The 15,303-nt window shown below is 53.6% G+C and overlaps 1 protein-coding gene across 5 annotated transcripts in view; it reads left to right on the forward strand.

Annotated features, from left to right (window-relative positions):
- Window positions 1-554: 554 nt before the first annotated feature.
- Window positions 555-15,303, forward strand: part of TRIM9 (tripartite motif containing 9) — a 65,841-nt gene continuing 51,092 nt past the window's right edge. For 4 of the 5 annotated variants that reach the window (XM_074583549.1, XM_074583551.1, XM_074583550.1 and 1 more), the window contains exon 1: window positions 555-1,477. In XM_074583549.1, the coding sequence (XP_074439650.1) occupies window positions 662-1,477 (816 nt within the window). In that variant the 5' untranslated portion in view covers window positions 555-661. The remainder of the gene's footprint in view (window positions 1,478-15,303) is intronic. The other variant, XM_074583552.1, reaches the window with a different exon arrangement.

The raw sequence follows: 15,303 nt of genomic DNA on the forward strand, positions 1-15,303 counted from the left end.
CCCCTGAAGGCTGGGACCTGACTCTCACTGCGGTGACCCCCAGCACAGGGTCCTGCCACGCCGGCGGCTCACAGAGGGGCACCGCTGGCCTCCTTCTGCCGGCAGCGAGCCCCCCCGAAACCCCTCTCAGGCCAGGCTGTGGGCCTGGGGACACCGCGGTGTAGGGAGCCGGGGGAACTCGCCATCTTGGGGGGCACCCCTGGGCCTTGGGGCAGGCTGCTGCGGGCACCGCGGGCTGCCCGCGAGGAAGGCGAGAAGCCGGTGGCGGTAGGGACGGCTCCCCTCGGGCTCCAGGGGAAGGGGAGCCAGGGCGGGGGGAGCCGCGGGGGGAGCCGCGGCGGGGAGGGCCCGGGGACACAGACCACAGACCCCAGACCCCGCCGCTCCGCACCGCAGCCCTGCGCGGAGAGACCCCCCCCCCCCGCTCCCCGCAGAGCCGCCGGCGGGCGGGCGGGCGGGCGGACGGACGGGCAGGTGGCGGAGCCAATCGCAGCGCGCAGCCCGCCCCCCCGGCGGCGGGCGGGCCAATGGCGAGTGGAGGGGCGGGGCGGGGCGGGGCGCGCGGCGGGCGGGCGGCAGTCGGCGCCGAGGCGCGGTGCGGTGCGGGTCGCTCCTCTCGGTCCACAGCGGCCGCCGCGCCGCCGCCCTCCCTCCCTCCCTTATGGAAGAGATGGAAGAGGAGCTGAAATGCCCGGTGTGCGGCTCCTTTTACCGGGAGCCCATCATCCTGCCGTGCTCCCACAACCTCTGCCAGGCGTGCGCCCGCAACATCCTGGTGCAGACGCCGGAGTCGGAGTCGCCGCAGAGCCGCCGGGCTTCGGGCTCGGCCGTCTCCGACTATGACTACCTGGACCTGGATAAGATGAGCCTGTACAGCGAGGCGGACAGCGGCTACGGCTCCTACGGCGGCTTCGCCAGCGCTCCCACCACCCCTTGCCAGAAATCCCCCAACGGCGTCCGCGTCTTCCCGCCGGCCGCCCCGCCGCCCCCCGCCGCCCTGGCCCCGCCGCCGCCGCCCCGCAACGCCTGCCTCACCTGCCCGCAGTGCCACCGCAGCCTGGTGCTGGACGAGCGCGGGTTGCGGGGTTTCCCCCGCAACCGCCTGCTGGAGGGCGTCATCGACCGCTACCAGCAAGGCCGGGCGGCGGCCCTGCGCTGCCAGCTCTGCGAGAAGGCGCCCAAGGAGGCGGCCGTCATGTGCGAGCAGTGCGACGTCTTCTACTGCGATCCCTGCCGCCTGCGGTGCCACCCGCCCCGGGGACCGCTGGCCAAGCATCGCCTGGTGCCACCGGCCCAGGGCCGCGTCAGCCGCCGCCTCAGCCCCCGTAAGATCTCCACCTGCACCGACCACGAGCTGGAGAACCACAGCATGTACTGCGTGCAGTGCAAGAGCCCCGTCTGCTACCAGTGCCTGGAGGAGGGCAAGCACTCCAGCCACGAAGTCAAGGCCCTGGGTGCCATGTGGAAGCTCCACAAGGTGAGCCCTGGCTCCGCGGTGGCTTCCGCCAGCAGCCCCGGCCGAGCCCTGCAATCAGGAGATGGCCACGGAGGGCCACCTGTCCAGTACATCTTGTCCTGCATGGCCCAACTTCCATCGGGAGCATCGCTGCCCACACTCAGGCTGCATTTTGCACCCTTGCTTGGGAAGAGTGTTGCCCCCAGGCACGGGGAGGCTGGCGTTGGGCAGATGATGCTCCCCGTGGGTCCCCAGATTGTGATAGCTGGCTCCCCATGAGCCAAGGCTCCGCTGAAGGAGCTGTCGGGGTCTGTGGGCGATGGCTGGGGGTGGATCGGGGACACCTGCGCTGCAGAGCTGGAAAAGCGATGGGGAGCGATGCTTTTGCGAGGAGGGAGGTGTGAAATCCGCCGCGGGGGAGGATGGGGACATGGCAGCGGGGTGCCCTGGGGGGCTGCTGAGGAAGGGCTGCTGCCTCCTCCTGCACACCGAGTCACCAGGAGGAGGAGGGACGGCAGCGGGCAGCGTGGTAGCAGAGCCTTTTGCTGAATACTGATCGGCTCCCCTTGAGCATACTCACTCCCACACACGTCCTCGCTGGAGGAGGGGGTCCCAGTGCTTGAGGGCAGGGACGCAGCCATCAATAGCTTCAGCTCAGCTCCATCTACCCCGCTGCCTCCCTCCCTCCTTGCGCCGGTGACCCCTTTGCCGAGGGAACTGGGGCAGAAGTGACGGAGACGCGGGCGGACAGGGCACAAGGGGATGGGCATCACTTCTTGGATGAACATTGAAACAATTGTCCCCATTGGCAAATCGGTGCTGGCAGGAGCAGGTGGGAGGACTTGCGATGGGGAGTTGGAGAGATGGGGAGGTGCGTGACCCCCCCTGCCAAAAGGGACTTGGCCGTATCGCTTTCCAGGAATGTCCCTGTCACACTTTGGCAGGCTGCGTGGCGGAGCGTGGCCCCGTGGAGGATGCAGACCGCTGGGCTGCAGCTCTGCGCCCCATGTTGGGTCAGTGGGTGCATGCAGGGACACGCCATCACTTGTCGTGACGCTCCTCGGGAGGGCTGGGAGAAGAGGGTAACCCACTTATGTTGTGGTGTGGGAGGAAAGAGTACGGCGGTGCCTGTTGCTGCTGGAAGGTGCTTGTCCTGACCCCCTTTTGCAAAGGGGCTCTTACAAAGATGAAGCCCAGTTTTGGCGCCCCATGCCCTTGTCCTCACACCTGGTGTGGGGCTCCTGGGGGTGCACCATGGCACAGAGCTGACCTTCTCACAGGAGCGTGGGGTCTCTTCACCAGCGTGTTGGTGTGACATGAGCCATCAGGTGCTGGGAGCATCTCGTTCCTCTTGCCTCTTATGAAACCCAGGAAGCACTCACTGTGCCTGGTCTCCAGAGTCTGGTGGTCCTCCTGGCCCAGCTCTTGGTGGAGGATGAACCCATTCGGTCTATGCTGACTCAGAAGAGCAGGAGCGGAGGTGGGTCCATCTCTCAGTGTTGTTCTGCAAAACAAGAGAAATCTAATGGGTACCAGGCCTTTTTGTAAGGTTTTGGCTTCACCTTTCCGCTTTGATTCGGGTGCGGCAAGGCTCTTGGTTAGATACACGCGTGAGCATCTGGACAGTGTCGTATGCAAGTACCAAGATACTTCAGGTTCAGTCCTTGTGTTCTTGATTAGAGCGGCTTATTCTTCCTTGAATGCTTAGCTTGTCTTTCAAAATACCTTTCCACGGAGGAGAGCTTTAGCAATGCAGTGTTTCGCTGACGTAGCCAGCGTTATTTGAAATGATGATTTTCATGCGGTTTCTCTCCAGTTTTCGGAAATTGGAATGTGAAGTCACACCTGCCTTGAGTGAGCCTGCATTTCTGCAGGGATTTATTGCTAATTCGTGATGTTTGCTTGTTAGGGGAGGGAAAAGAGTCTGTTGAGTCACATGTGGCAGTACAGTATAATCGAAGGAATGATTTCAGAATCACTCTTTGAGATGCCACATGATGAAATGATGGGGGGAGGCTATAGACATTTCAGGCTTTATCCTGCTTGGGTCTGGGCATTGGGAACCAAACCACCTGTGGATTTGAGTGGTGAACCTCCTGCAAAAACACCTGCGTGTCGTTATTTGAAGGGATGGGCCTCTGGCAGTGAGACAAACTTGCCAAGAGGGTGACTGTTCCTTTTTGCCTCATCTTTTTCGCCGCGACGAGTGGGTTGCAATGAGTTCCTACAGCTCGTAGGAAAAGACGGGAGTCGTCAGCGCTTGACTTCTCTTCCACGATTACAACGCCGCTCAGTGCGAAATATTCTTAAGGCTACATCCGTGCTCTTCATTTCTGACCTGAGGAGACTGTGATTCTCGCCGCAGTCTGCGGTGACCCAAGAGTGCCTTGATGAGCTGTTGTTCTTGAAAGCGGTGTTCACGCGTCAGTACGTGATTGCCGGGCCCTGGGCAATCGCTGTTAAGTGCAGCGTGCTTTGCTTTGGAAAGGAGACCAAAGGGCTTTTTACAGACCTCTTCGGAAACTGTCCCCGTTTTTCCTTTCCTCTGATAGAGCACTGATTGTGTGCTTCTCACAGATGATGGTTTCAAAATAATCTGTGCTGAGGCACAATCAAACATAATTCAGGGAGCTAAGATTTCTAAGCCGGATGCAAATCATGGGAAATCCTCTCTTTTCCTGTCTTCCTTTCAGGACAGCTGTTGGAAGAGGGGGTAAATATTCAGCGAAAACATAGGGGGAAATGGGTTTTTAATCTGAATTGTCCCAGTTTTGTATGTATATTGCAGCTGTCTGGATTTTATCCTGACAAGCCGGAGTGCCGCTTGGCATGTCAAAAGCAGAAACACAAGATGGAGCTGAATCATTTATTCTTTGCGCATTCAAGTCCCTCTTGCTTTTGCTGGGAAGCGTGTGGTGAGTGCAGGCCCAGCAGCTTGCTCATGTTTTTTTATAGATAGATATATACATATATACATATATACATGTACATAGAGGCTGGAAGGGATCTCCAGGGTCACACAGTCCAGTCCCCCGCTATCTCTGACAGCCCTGAAATCCCATCCATCATCTGACCAAGCTCTGTCTTAAAAGCATTTTACGCTTGCCAATCCATGTTGGAAAGGTCTCCCGGAAGCTGATGGTTTCTGATAGTAGCTTTTAAGCAGGTTTGAAAGCTTTCTGGGTTAGGCAACGGAGAGACAGGGATGTAGAGTAGTTACTCCTGCTCTCATGGGGTGTCGGGTTGTTGCCCGGTGCTGTTATACCTGACTGTCCTCTGCAGAGTCCCTGGTACTCCTCGCCCTGTGGCCGGACACCCTCCCTGGGGTGGGTCGTGCCTGCCAGAGGCTGCTTTTGCCTTTGGGATGGGTATCCCGACTGCAGCAAACGGGAACCTGGATTTCCCACGCGCAAAAATAAGCTGAAGAGCTCAGAGGTCCCACGGTGAATGGTGATGCGAGGTTCTGCTCTCTTTTTTTGGCAGTCAAGCAAGAAGCTTCCCTCTGCTTTTGGGTTGGATCGTGGGTTTCCTTTACAGGGGCTCATGGGGCGCCGTTTCTTTTCTCCATTAGCATCGCTCTCATGGTCCCTTTGCCTTAAACCAAGACTCTGGGGTGGCTCTGCCTTGACACCGAAAGGGGAGCAGGTTAGGCAGCCTGTGCAGTTCCTCTTGTGCAGAGGCAGAAACAGGTCTCGACTTCAGTGAAAGGCAAATAATGCTCTGAGTTATGCTTTCACATGGGATTTAACTGCCCGGCATGGGATTGCCCAGGCTGAAGACACAAACTGTCCTCAGATTGCAAACCCCTACAGCATCTCTGTGGCTTGAACTGATGCTACGCGCTCTGTTGAATCAGCTGTAATGATTGTTGGCAGTCAGAGGCTAATTAGCAGAGGTACGCCGTAGACCTCAGCTCATCGAGTCTGTCGCTAGCACAGATGGGATGAGGGATGCGGGGGGAGCCCTTCTTTTAAGAATCAGAAATCCTGTGTACCCTAGGCATGACTTTGTTCCAGCGGTTTGCACATCTGGGGTGAACTAAAGGGTGGAAAACACCACCAGTGCTTCTTAGTTTCTACCCGGGGGACAGCGGGTGTCAGAGCCAAGAAAGGGGACAAGCCGACGGCATTGTTATTAGCTTCCTTGGCTGGGCCTCTCCGTTAGCTGCCGGAGGAACTTTTGTGGGGAGTCGCTTTCTCGAGGCACAGTGAACATCCTGCTGTTGGCTCTGTGGAAATTCCTGTAGCCCACAGCACTTGTGGGAGGTATCCCAGGAGCTGCTGCGTGACAAGAGATCTGTTTGCCTTCGCGAAGTAAAATATTTGCTGCTAAAACAGAAGCAGCGAGAATCCTTAATCTTTTCCTGTTGCAAGTAATGCACTTTCCCAAGCCTTGGTTTGAATCCCACCTTCCCGAATCCCACCGCGCTTGCTCCATCGCCTGCCATCTGCAGTGGCAGGGTCCCTTCTGTCCCTCTCTGGCAATGCCAAACAGCCTTCCCAACTGCTCCATTTGCCTGTGGCCAAATCCTGAGAGCAGCAAACAGGCCGAGATGCTTTGAAGTGGAGAAAAAAGCGAAGAAATGTCACTGAGGTCAGGGGATTGAGACCAGCTTGTGTCTGCCCAGGATCCAGAGGTGATGCTGATTGCTTCTGTTAATTTATTTAGAAAATGGCTCTCTGTCAGGTGGCTCTTTCCTCTGCGCCTCCCACAGTTAATGCAGTAAGGAGCAACCATGAATATCACGTTAATCAAAGGTAATGCGGTACAGCAAGTTCTATGAGGTGTTCGTGGAGCCCGTGTGACACTTGATGCCGGCGGAGGTTCTCTTGGTTATTTACAAATGGAAATGGGCCCAGGGTTGTCCCAGGGCGGGTGTAAATCACTGCAGCTTCATCAGTTCCGGTGGGAAGTCCGAAAAAAAACCAGCGACCTGACAGGGGTGCTGCTGTGTTGCACCATCAGTGCTCAGGCTCTCCAATGTGCAGACTGGTGTCTGGTGGGATCTGTCTTCATCCAGAAGGCTCCTGCAGCTCTGTAAATATCAAACCTCTTTCATTCTCCCCACACAGTTGTATCAGATTTTTCTCTTCTCTTGGCTGCTTTATGAATGAAGGATCCCACTGGCTTGATATTTCTTGCTGCGTTTACCATGGAGCATCGCAGCTGAGATGGGTGAAAAATCAGCCCATGGATTCATTCTTGTCTCTCTTTCGTGGAAATCTCAGCAGGTGTCAGTGTGTCACCCAGAGATTCTCCTGCCATCATGCCCCTAGCCTGAAAAACCAGGAGAATCAGCAAACAGAGTAGACACTGCATCTGGTGTTAAGTAAATGACATGAAAGCGAGAAAAAAGGCATTGCTTATTTGCCAGGTTTCCCCAAGATGCAGTCAGAGAGCTGCCAGCAGCACAGGGTGGGTCTTGGTCGGGAACATGTGCTCTAGAGGCTTATGGGGCTGCTCTGCGTTGCTTATTCCTGCTCTTCTAAATAAACCAGCACCCAAAAGTTCAGGTTTTTAGAGGGAGAACTTTGCTTGGTGTCACTTGGTAGAACCTGTTCACATATGACCACGAAATCCTATTAAGGGGTCTTGCAGTGTACTTTCTAGAGATCCACCACATACCGTTTGGAGATATTTTTGGTTTCTTTCCTAAAGTTTGAAGGAATTTTCTGCATGCCTTGATTAACTTGGATGATTCACAGTGCTTTTGAATTGCGTGTGCTCTTCCCAGCTGTATGACAGAATAATTTAAAAAAAAAAAAAACCCCGTTGGAACATTGCAACTCCCCAACTCTTCAAAATCCTCTTCTGACAGCCTTGTTCCCGGCTTTGTTTGTTCTTGGAGCTAGGCGTTGTGTGTGGCTCTGGTATGCGTTTTACCTGTTAAATTGGCTTATAAATAAGACAGCTCATTCCCTGTTCGTTCAGATAGTCCTACTGGGATGAATTGGATAAATACCTATTTAGAGCAAGCGCATAAGCCAAAGAGAGCTCATGGTATAAATCTCTGGTGACCCTTAGCTCAGGTAGTGTCCTAGAAGGACCAGCAAAGGCTGGTGTGGCCGAAGCCTGATTACTGTGAGGAGTCAACTGATGGTACCAAAGTGCTCTGGATGAAAGTTTCTCAAATTCTCATGGCCCATCCAAGTTGTAACTTGCCTGTGCAAATGGGATGGTTTGGTAAACTGGTGCTCTGGGACTGCCATTGAGGGGTGGTTTACTGGATGGGGTCCTACCAGGCAGTCATAAAAAGGAAAGCTATTAAACCTTCTAACGAGGAGATGTATGTATATAGAAACCTCACCCGACTCTCCCCCGTACCAGTGGCTCTTCGCTGATGAATGCAGAAAGGAGATATGCCAGTTTATAACACAAAAGAGAGCAGAGCTGAGAACAGTGTGTCAAAGGATTATGAAATTCAATGAGGGCAAGTGTAGGGTGCTGCACCTGGGGAGGAATAACCCCCTGCACCAGGACAGGTTGGGGGCTGACCTGCTGGAGAGCAGCTCAGTGGAAAGAGACCTGGGAGTCCTGGTGGACAACAGGATGACCATGAGCCAGCAATGTGCCCTCGTGGCCAAGAAGGCCAATGGCATCCTGGGGGGCATCAAGAAGAGTGTGGCCAGCAGGTGGAGGGTCATCCTCCCCCTCTGCTCTGCCCTGGTGAGGCCACACCTGGAGTGCCGTGTCCAGTTCTGGGCTCCCCGGTTCCAGAGGGACAGGGAACTGCTGGAGAGGGTGCAGCAAAGGGCTACCAAGATGCTGAGGGGACTGGAACACCTCTCTTATGGAGAAAGGCTGAGGGATTTGGGTCTCTTCAGTCTGGAAAAAAGACGGCTGAGGGGGGACCTGATCAACACTTAGAAATATTTAAAGGGTGGGTGTCAGGAGGATGGGGCCAGACTCTTCCCAGTGGTGCCTGGCGACAGGACAAGAGGTAATGGGCACAAACTTGAGCATAGGAAGTTCCACCTAAACATGAGGAGGAACTTCTTTCCTTTGAGGGTGGCGGAGCACTGGAAGAGGCTTCCCAGAGAGGTGGTGGAGTCTCCAACTCTGGAGACATTCCAAACCCACCTGGACACGTTCCTGTGCAACCTGCTCTGGGTGACCCTGCTCTGGCAGGGGGTTGGACTAGATCTCCAGACGTCCCTTCCATGATCTCCAGAGATCCCTTCCAACCCTATGATTCTATGACTCTATGATTCAGCTTTCCTGTTCAAAGGGAAATTTTGTTGGCGGTGTGAACTAACTCACATTTTGCCTTCAGAACTGGGTGCAGCTTTTGGGGACAGCCTGACCTGGAGCTGGCTGGAGAAGCTCGGTGGAGGCTCACGTTTTCTGCTAAGAGCATAATTTCTAGCTGGAAAGAGTAAGACCGAGTTCATTTTGAAATTTTCATGAGCCGGCAGCAGGTGAGAGCAGAGAGGTCCTTGGCTGTGAGGGGTGATACAAAACTACAACACAGTAGGCGCAGCATGGACTGGGTTTTGGGTTACATTTTTTGCATTTGATTCACCGTTAAATTCCCCGCGTTACAGAAATACAGGGGTGTTAATAGGTGCACGCTCAGCTCCGTATCAGAGTCAGCAGAAATCGCTCTGGAAGCGATCTAACAGTCGAGCGATTTCCCATCAGTGTTAATTACCCCTTCCCCTTTACTAACCTTGTATTAGTTGATGGATTTAAGAAAAGGATGGGAACTGGATGGCCGTAAGGCGTGCGTGTTTGTTGCTGGGAGTGCTGTGGGCTGGAGCCGCAGGTGGCAGTGCCCCTCAGCAGGAGGCCAGACCCACGGCTGGCGTAAATGGGGCAGAACCCAGCCCTTTGAGTGGGAGATGGTGTTTGCACCTTGGAATGTCTCATGCCGAGATCCCAGCCTGGGTGCCCACACTGGGCTGCTGCTTCCAGCATGGAGAGGAGCTGTAATGCCTAAATACCTGGGCAAATATCAGTTAAATTATTTGTGTGAATTCTGGAACTGTGGCTGGCGCATCTTTCAACCAGCGATCCCTTTATTTTCCTCCTGGGGGTCAGGCCCTTGTGTTTAGTTCCATTTGTTTCTGTTTCCGCCAACTGGTCCTTCTGGATTTGCGCCGTCAGTTCCCTTCTCTTGTCGCGGTGCCCTGCGGCCGGATTGTTTAGTGTGCGTGAATTAATGATGATGCTTTGAGCTCAGGGGTGCATAATGCATCCTTAGCATCAGATGTTTAAGCCTTCGCCGCGGAATTGCAGCTGCCTTCCTTCCACCTGCAGCTCCTGGGGTCTTCTCTGACAAAATCCCTCTGGCCTCCCACATAACCAATGCCCCTCGATTCAAGAGGGGTTAATTCCCTGACTCTTTTCGCTTCACCTCCTCCCTGCTCTTTACCTCTTGACCTTTGCAGGCATCAGCTGTAGGCGGTGCAGAGAACTGTTGGGTGCAGGCTGTCCGGGGCCTCGGTCCCTTTGCTAGCTGGGGACTTCGCCATCCCACTGGGACTTTCGGCTTGGGAAGGACCTTTCTGTCTGTAGAGGCAGTCTCAGAGGTTTGGTTTTGACTCCAGGGAGTGGTTAGGAAAGCATCCCTTTCCAAACAAGTTTTCTCTCTGATTTTACGCCGTGGTCTCTCCATTGGAGTATGTAAAGCTGGGAGAAGAGGGGGTTGTGCTGAGCTTTGACGTGGATCATTTCTTACAAGGTGTATTTATTGATTTCAAGACACGGAGGTACTCCCTTGGAGTCAGAGCTACCTTCCCCTTGCCCCCCTTCTGGGGGGGGGCTGGGCTGTGTTACCCAAAGCAGCTGGTGATTCATCCTGGAGCCAGGGAGGAGTGGGAAGATACTGGAAAACGCAGCTCCGGCTGTTTATAGTGCAGCGAGGAAGGGAACTGTTGGCAGCAATTCCCTGAAGATGCTGGAAAAAGAAAGGGTGGGCTCACGGCTGTGACTGGAGGTCAGTTTTCCCTGCCAAGGGTTTTGCCTTGTGCTCCTGGGTAAATAATTGCTTAGCCTCCCTGTCTGCCCTGCCTCGGGCTGCCCTCGCTTGTCCAAAGCTGCCTCTTAGAAATGGCTATTTGGCACAGCTCCCTTCCTCCAGCCCAGCGACCTGATCGTGGTGTAATGCAAATTGATAACCAAGCGCCTTCTGCCACACGTGGAGATGTGCTGGGAGCTTCCAACACCGCAGAGGGCATCGGAGCTGTCAGGGCTGTCGTGGGTGAAATCCCATGCGAGGACACAGTGAGAGCGTCAGCCTCCCTGCCTGGGAGAGCGCTCCCATGCATGCTCAGCTGTCCATTGAAGTCACAGAGATTTAAGGGCATGATTTTAAATGCTTTCTTGAGTTGGGGCGTCTTAAAATGGTAAACTGGGGAGAGCCCTTGATGTGCAAACGGTGGCGGATTAACTGCGTGCTGGCTGAGAGCTGGCATTGTCCCTTGGCGCGGTGACAGATGCCACCGTTTCCTGGGAACACAGCGCTCTTTCTTTGGCAGGGTACAAGACAGAAGTGTAAAACAAGCCTCGACTTTCATTGCAAAGCCAGTGAAGTCTTAGTCTCGCTGTCTGAGGAAGCAGTCAAAATGCCTCTCTGATTGTCCCGACGTATATTTTATCGGTGCCCCTTTGTAGTTCTGCCGACTGCCTCTTTCTTGTGCCATTTTTTAATCTACAGCCAGCTCTTCCTGAGGGTCTTTTCTGGGAGGAGCAGCAGTGGTTCAAGTCACGCTGTTGCAAAAACCCACTCGGCTCTGCAGCTCAGACGTGGCCGAGTTTATCCTGCATCCATCCCGCAGCAACACTTCTTCCATCTTGACGTTGAATTCCCTGGAAATGAGGACTTGAAGGGGCGTTTGCTGAGGCCTGTGCTGCCACCAACCCACAGCTTGCTGAATCAGAGCGAGTGCGTAGACACAGTTTCTCACCTATGAGATTGTTTCTCACCTCCCCTGGCACACAGCAGTTAAAATCTGTTATTGGCTAAAAAAAAAAAATAAAAATAATAAAATAAAAATCCTGTACCCACAAAGAGTTGGGGGTTTGTGTCATTTTAAATTTGGCTGCTCGGCAGGACGGAGGGGAACGAGCGCTGCTGCTTCCCCTCGGCTCTGCCAATGGCAGGTGACAGCCAGATCGAGAGGTAAGGAGGTTATTTGATCATATCAAGTGAGTGTATCGCGCGGTGCTCCTGGAGCTATGAAGCAGATGACCCATCAGTCGATCCATCTGTGACTCGGGCAATGGTTAGGCTCTTTATTGATTTCCTACCGCGGCGCTGGGTTGTCAGATGGTGAAGGACACCCTGCAAGCAGCTCGGAGGAGGATCCTTCCTCCCTTTCTGGCTGGCACGTCTCTGCTGGGCACACCCTGCGGGTTTCTGGCTCGTGTTGCCATACCCCAGGTGTTTGCTTTCGGCAGATGTGGCCAATGGGCCTGACGTGTGATCCCTGGATGAGCTGTGAGCGGGAGGTAGGTGCCAGAGGAAGGCCGCCACGATGCTCTGCTGCTGGGATGTCTCATTGTCGCGTGAAGCCTGGAGGAATTCGTCTGTTCCTGGGAAGAAAGATGAGAGGAGGGAGGGGAGCAGAATCCCACCCTGTGGTCTCAGCTGCTTTCTCCGTCCCTGCCTTGCAGAGGGAGCGTAAGAAGCTCTAACTGATGGGACTGAAAACTCATTTGAAACTTCTTTGTGGTTGAACTAGAGCTATTTTATGATCTGAGCGAGTCAGCAGGCTCCAGGATGCTGTGAGCACCAATGCAGGTGGATTTTTGTTTAAAACAGCCATGTTTCCGCTAGGGCAAAAGATATTTTGTTCAGTTCTCGGTGCATAGGAACAGTGCAGCAGGGGGAAGAACGAGCAAGCCACCTCTTCTCGGTGGTATCCTGAGGCTTGCCCAAGTAGGTTATCACGGAGAAAAATGCCAAAGCTTGTGGAGCTATAAGTTTTAGCTGGCTTTTAGCTTGTGCCTCCCAGGTTTGAGTTCCAGGGTTTTGTAGCTGTCTGGGTGCTGGTAGCCATGTGGTCGGTCTTCACCTGAGAGCTGGCAACGTTGGGAAGCGAAGCCTGGCTGCACTCAGGACCTCAGAAAGCAGTGGAAGTGGCGAGGCCAGATTTATAAGCAGCTGCTCTTTACCCCAGGCTCCTGCCCCGTGTCTCAGCTGGAGTAAATCAACATTGATTGATCAACTTAAGTGTCTCCCTCCCTGAGCATGATCTTTTCCCTGCGTCTCCTGGAGAAACAAGGGGAATACAAAGCCCTCCTCAGATATGAGCGTGACCTGGGGGAATACCTCCTGCAATTAGGCGATGTTTCTTCCGAGTGGGGAAAGTGGGACGCTTCTGTGGGGCTGTTTCGGTTCCTGGGATTGTTCACAACTCGGCAGAGGCAATGTCAGGAGAACAGCACTGCGCAAGGTCATTTGTGGCCATTAGCACAGAGCGCCTTTCCGCGGGAGCGCATGCACTCAGCATTTGGCATCTCGGTTCATCTCGTGATGCATCAAAAGGAAAGTTGGGGGAATAATTTATGCCATGACTGCAGCAGGCGGTGTATGGTAGGATAAAAGCCCTTCCTGCCATATGCCACTGATCTGGCTTCAATAAATTCGTAAATTGTTACACTTGTCATGTCAGGTCCAGGAGTCTCGGTTTTACAAACCAGCCTGTGGCCTCAGAGAGGTCTGGGAGGGAGGGACAGACTTTTTTTAGTAGGGCCTGTTGTGATAGGACAACGGTTGTTTTTAAATTAAAAGAGGGTAGACTTAGACTAGATCTAAGGCGGGAATTTTATTATGCTGAGAGTGGTGAGACACTGGCCCCGGTTGCCCAGAGAGGTGGGAGATGCCCCATCCCTGGAAACATTCCAGGCCAGGTTGGACGGGGCTCTGAGCAACCTGATCTAGTGGAAGATGTCCCTGCTCATGGCAGGGTGTTGGACTAGATGTCTTTTAAAAGTCCCTTCCTACCCAAACCGATCTGTGATTCCGCAACTCGATAGTCTTAATGTATGGCTAAGGCCTTGTGTAGATTGTGCTATCGAATGCCATTGACTGCAATCATTGACCACCTCCATTCCATGCGCGTGATGAGAGTTGACAGAAACCCAACAATCGACTTACTCTTGCAAAACTGGAGGGGTTTGCCTGCAACTGGGAGTTGCCCAGCTCCGGATATGGCACCTGGCTGGTACTGGGTGCGTGATGTGAACTGCCCGCAGTGGTCCTCCCCAGCAGCCGATAGAGGCCGCATGTCAGCGGAACACATCTGAGGGCTTCATCATCCCCCAGTCCTGCAAGGGCAGCTTGGGGGTTTATCCTGAATTGGTGATGATTCCCTACCGCAGAGAGCAATCACATTGTCAAGTGACAGCAACGCGCTAGCCAGAAAATAAACCAGTTGATCTCATATTTAATCAGGAGGCTGGGATTGGAAGGGTGGGATACTGGAGTTATTCCTCACCCAGCGTGGGCACTGGTGGTGTCCAGCAGAGATCGCCAAGGCTGAGGGATGCTGGGCAGTGTGATTTATTCAGAGTTGTCCTCATGGAACAGTTCCCTTCCAGTGAATGGAACCAGAAGTGTTTCTGGTGAGTGGAACTAGTGAATGTGTTTCCTCACCTTGTATGTTATAAACAGCAACATGACTGTAATTTCAAACAAAAACATACAAGTAGAGTTTGTATTTATGCAGTCGCCAAGTGTTAAGCCATTCCAGAAGAGTTTACATCGCAGCAGGGTTCCTGAACCCAAGAAAACATCCGCTTTACTTATACCTGCCCCAAACTACATTTGATTTAAATTAAATATAAGGAATCTTACAGGACCAACGTTACCACCTGGGGAGAGCGTGTGCTGCAGCGTCGAGTTCAGGGTAGCTGTGCTGGTTTAGACTGCCTGAGACTCCGCTGTAATATGTGACCTATTAATAAATGTGCTTACCAGGGATCTGGAGGAGAGTTATGTGCCTAATGGCCATCTCTGTGAAAAGCTTTTAACCCCGGCAAAATGTTTACAAAATCAATATTTATTATGTTGCCGTCGCTTTGTTTAAATAGACAGTTTACTCGGTTTGAGGTCTCCACGTTGATTTGCAGATACAGTTGGAAGGAGCCAAGCGACCTCTGAATACAAGTAATACCACAAATACGTGTCGAGTGTGTAATTTAAGGCCAGATTCTGCCTCCTTCGTTAGTGCAGAGTGGTCCCCGCCGTCAGGAATAACCGTCGTAGCTTGAAGTGATTTACTCCTTCCGCGTGAGGTTGGGGGAATTTGACTCTGAAAATGTGTATGCGATTGGCTGGTAATTTATGTAACAGTTTATGTAATGACTTATTGCATTCACCATTTCGCATGGGCATAAATACATTAATCTACCTTCTCGTTACAGAGAATATTTTAAAAGCAGGTAGCCTCAGCGGCTGCACAGCTCTGCAATAAAGCGTCACTATTTATTCTGAGACAGAGCTGATAGCGTAGATGATTATTTTTAATGTCTGTGTTTGGAGTGGCAGATGATGTAGTCTGTAATTAAATACCAGTTAACATCCCTGGCCCTAGACAAGGGATACGGAGTTGATAGGGTGCGAATGTGGCAGGCAGAGGAGGAATGGATGTGGGAGAAGGCTCTCTTGTTCTGCTGGGAAGTGGTTTGTCCCCAGGTCGGCACAGCCCACCGCAGGTGGCTGGTTCCCAGTGGCCTCGGTCATCCAGCTGGGCCCTCCCGTGTCCGGAGAGACGGGGTCCATGCAGGGAACGCCGTGGCCATGCTGATGTCCCCAAAGCGGGGAAGCAGTAGGACCTGCTCGTGTGCCCCTCGGAGCAGGGCTTTACACGTGCACCCTTCAGCAAGCCCTCAAAGCGGCA

This window comes from Larus michahellis, chromosome 4, assembly GCF_964199755.1.
Source record: "Larus michahellis chromosome 4, bLarMic1.1, whole genome shotgun sequence".
In the NCBI taxonomy this organism is placed as follows: domain Eukaryota; kingdom Metazoa; phylum Chordata; class Aves; order Charadriiformes; family Laridae; genus Larus; species Larus michahellis.